The 2,192-nt window shown below is 46.9% G+C and overlaps 1 protein-coding gene across 2 annotated transcripts in view; it reads right to left on the bottom strand.

The window, feature by feature from the left end:
- Window positions 1-2,192, bottom strand: part of LIMD2 (LIM domain containing 2) — a 20,691-nt gene that overhangs the window by 3,762 nt on the left and 14,737 nt on the right. For both annotated transcript variants that reach the window (XM_018574453.1, XM_018574460.1), the window contains exon 2: window positions 1,716-1,807. In XM_018574453.1, the coding sequence (XP_018429955.1) occupies window positions 1,716-1,757 (42 nt within the window). In that variant the 5' untranslated portion in view covers window positions 1,758-1,807. The remainder of the gene's footprint in view (window positions 1-1,715; window positions 1,808-2,192) is intronic.

Raw genomic sequence — 2,192 nt, forward strand, 5'->3', positions numbered from 1 at the left:
CCCCCGCCTTAGGGTGGCTACACATAGTCCTCCACGGTATCAATAGAGAGAGGGGCAGCATAGCCACCCTTGGACAGCAGCATTGTCACCGTGTACAGAGTAGGGTTAGATGGCCTGGAAGATGTAGAAGGACTATATAGATGAGAGTGACTAACATATACAGTTACATATGGGTAAAACCTTTATACCAAAAATGTAAGCGCCCCCCTGTCAATGAGCTTTGTTCACTCCCCAGTGGGTTTTACATTCCCATACAAGTCTATAGAACTGCAAAACCCACTTAAAGGTCAGGAGGAGGTCAATGAATGCTTTTAGGAGAGTGTCAAACTGATGCCATTGACGTTGGCCCCAAGCCCAGCAACACCAGGCTTGTCTCAACCCTCTAATTGACAAATCTGCTGGACAGCTTGGGTCACTGCTCAACCCCCATGTTGGCCACACACAGCATTTCAACCAGTCTTCAGTCTTTCATATGATTGAAAGGGATGGCGGGTCAACCACACTAGTTATTAGTGTGTTGCCTTCTTAAAGGAAAGAACTCCAGGCAGAGTAAAACTTGGTAGCCTCACTGGAAGGGTTAAAGGCTCATTCTGGTCCAGGGTTTAAAATAACAAAGATCTACTTATCCAAACCTGGGCCCTACCTGCCTGCTAGACCATCCCTTTAGCTCCTTTCCCCCTCCCCTCCGGTGGTCTGAGAACCTGTGTGTCATCCCGTCTTATAGAGTGTATTGGACGTCACAACGACAAGACATTCCACCGCTGGAGCCCAGGGGAGAAGGGGCTGCAGGAACTGGTCTAGCACCCAAGCGGGACTGAGGATTGTGAGTAGTAAGTGCCCGATTTGATGGGCTACAATAACTCTTGCAGTACGGGGTATGATTGGATATGTGTGTGTCCAACACTATGGGGTTCATTAATAAAAGCCATTCTCAAGACACTTGTGCCCATAGATGTCACTGAGGCATATAGGATAATCTAGACTCATCAGGGCCAGGCACTGGTGGCACTAGATGGCCCTGATAGGGGTATAAAAGTTCCACCCACTTAAGTAAAGCAACGGTCAACATTTTTAAGAATGCTCCATGCAAAAAAAGAGGGTGAAGAATATTTCACATTCTGGTTGGCAGCACTAAACAGGTTAATTGGCCAACTGTCCCACACTAAAGGTCCTCCTATATTTCTGGTTGTCACCAGAGGGAGGGCTAAAGAACATGGATATCTGGAAGGACTAGTCTTAGAGCAGTCTGAAGGCCATTGATTTGTGATGGTTCTAGGAGTTGTAGATGGACAAGTTTAAAAGGAGGCATGTCTAGGAAGAAGAGGCATTCCCTGTCTGTTTTTAATGAGGACCGGTCATGTGACAAATCTGGAAATAGCCAGGCTGAAGTTGAATACTTTGAGTTGGGATACCAATGCTGGCTGACTTTTCTCCAACGGTCCTCAGGGACTGGGAAGGTATTAAGCATTTTCAGAAGGAGAGCTGAGCCCTGGTACTTAGTTTAGTACAGGTCTTCTAGTACAGGTCTTCTTCTGCCCATAGCCAAGGTATTGACTGGCGGAGGCCTTGGTGTGACATCTGTCACTGTTTATGTTAAGTTTACCCGTCACGTAGGACAGAACAGTGCGGTCATTGTGAGCTGCATTTTCCAGGATTCACAATTTCCACTTGGCCACAGACAAGCTTCAGAGTCTGAATCACCGAGCTGTACTTACATGGCCCGCCGCACTTGTGGTTGGAATCTTAGCTTGAAACATCTCTGGCTGCACGGCTGCTCCTGGATGGATCAGGTTTATTTATTTCTCATCTGTAGAGAGAGAGAGGAGAGAAAAGATGAGCAGGTATCCTACAGGGCACCATTATGAGACCACAAGCCAACCCCTCAGCCCTAGAGACGAGGGAAGAGGTGACAGAAGGTTAGAGATATGAATGGGCACCAGACCAAATGGGTGAAAGAGTCTGCCATTGAATAATTGAAAACAGTCAACACATTTCAGGGGCAACAACACTCCCCTTCAGCTGGGGTTGAAACAATGTGGAGACCTTCAACTCAAAGGACTGAACGAAATAAATGTTTTCATTGGTGTGGTACCAGTTCTCCTTTTGGACTAGATTACATGGAGTGTTCAGCAACATTTGTTCTGTATATGGTGGGGACACAGGGAGGGTGACTAGCTAGCAGTGTTCTCTGA

This window comes from Nanorana parkeri, unplaced genomic scaffold (assembly GCF_000935625.1).
Source record: "Nanorana parkeri isolate BGI_ZX_2015 unplaced genomic scaffold, ASM93562v1 scaffold50, whole genome shotgun sequence".
NCBI lineage: Eukaryota > Metazoa > Chordata > Amphibia > Anura > Dicroglossidae > Nanorana > Nanorana parkeri.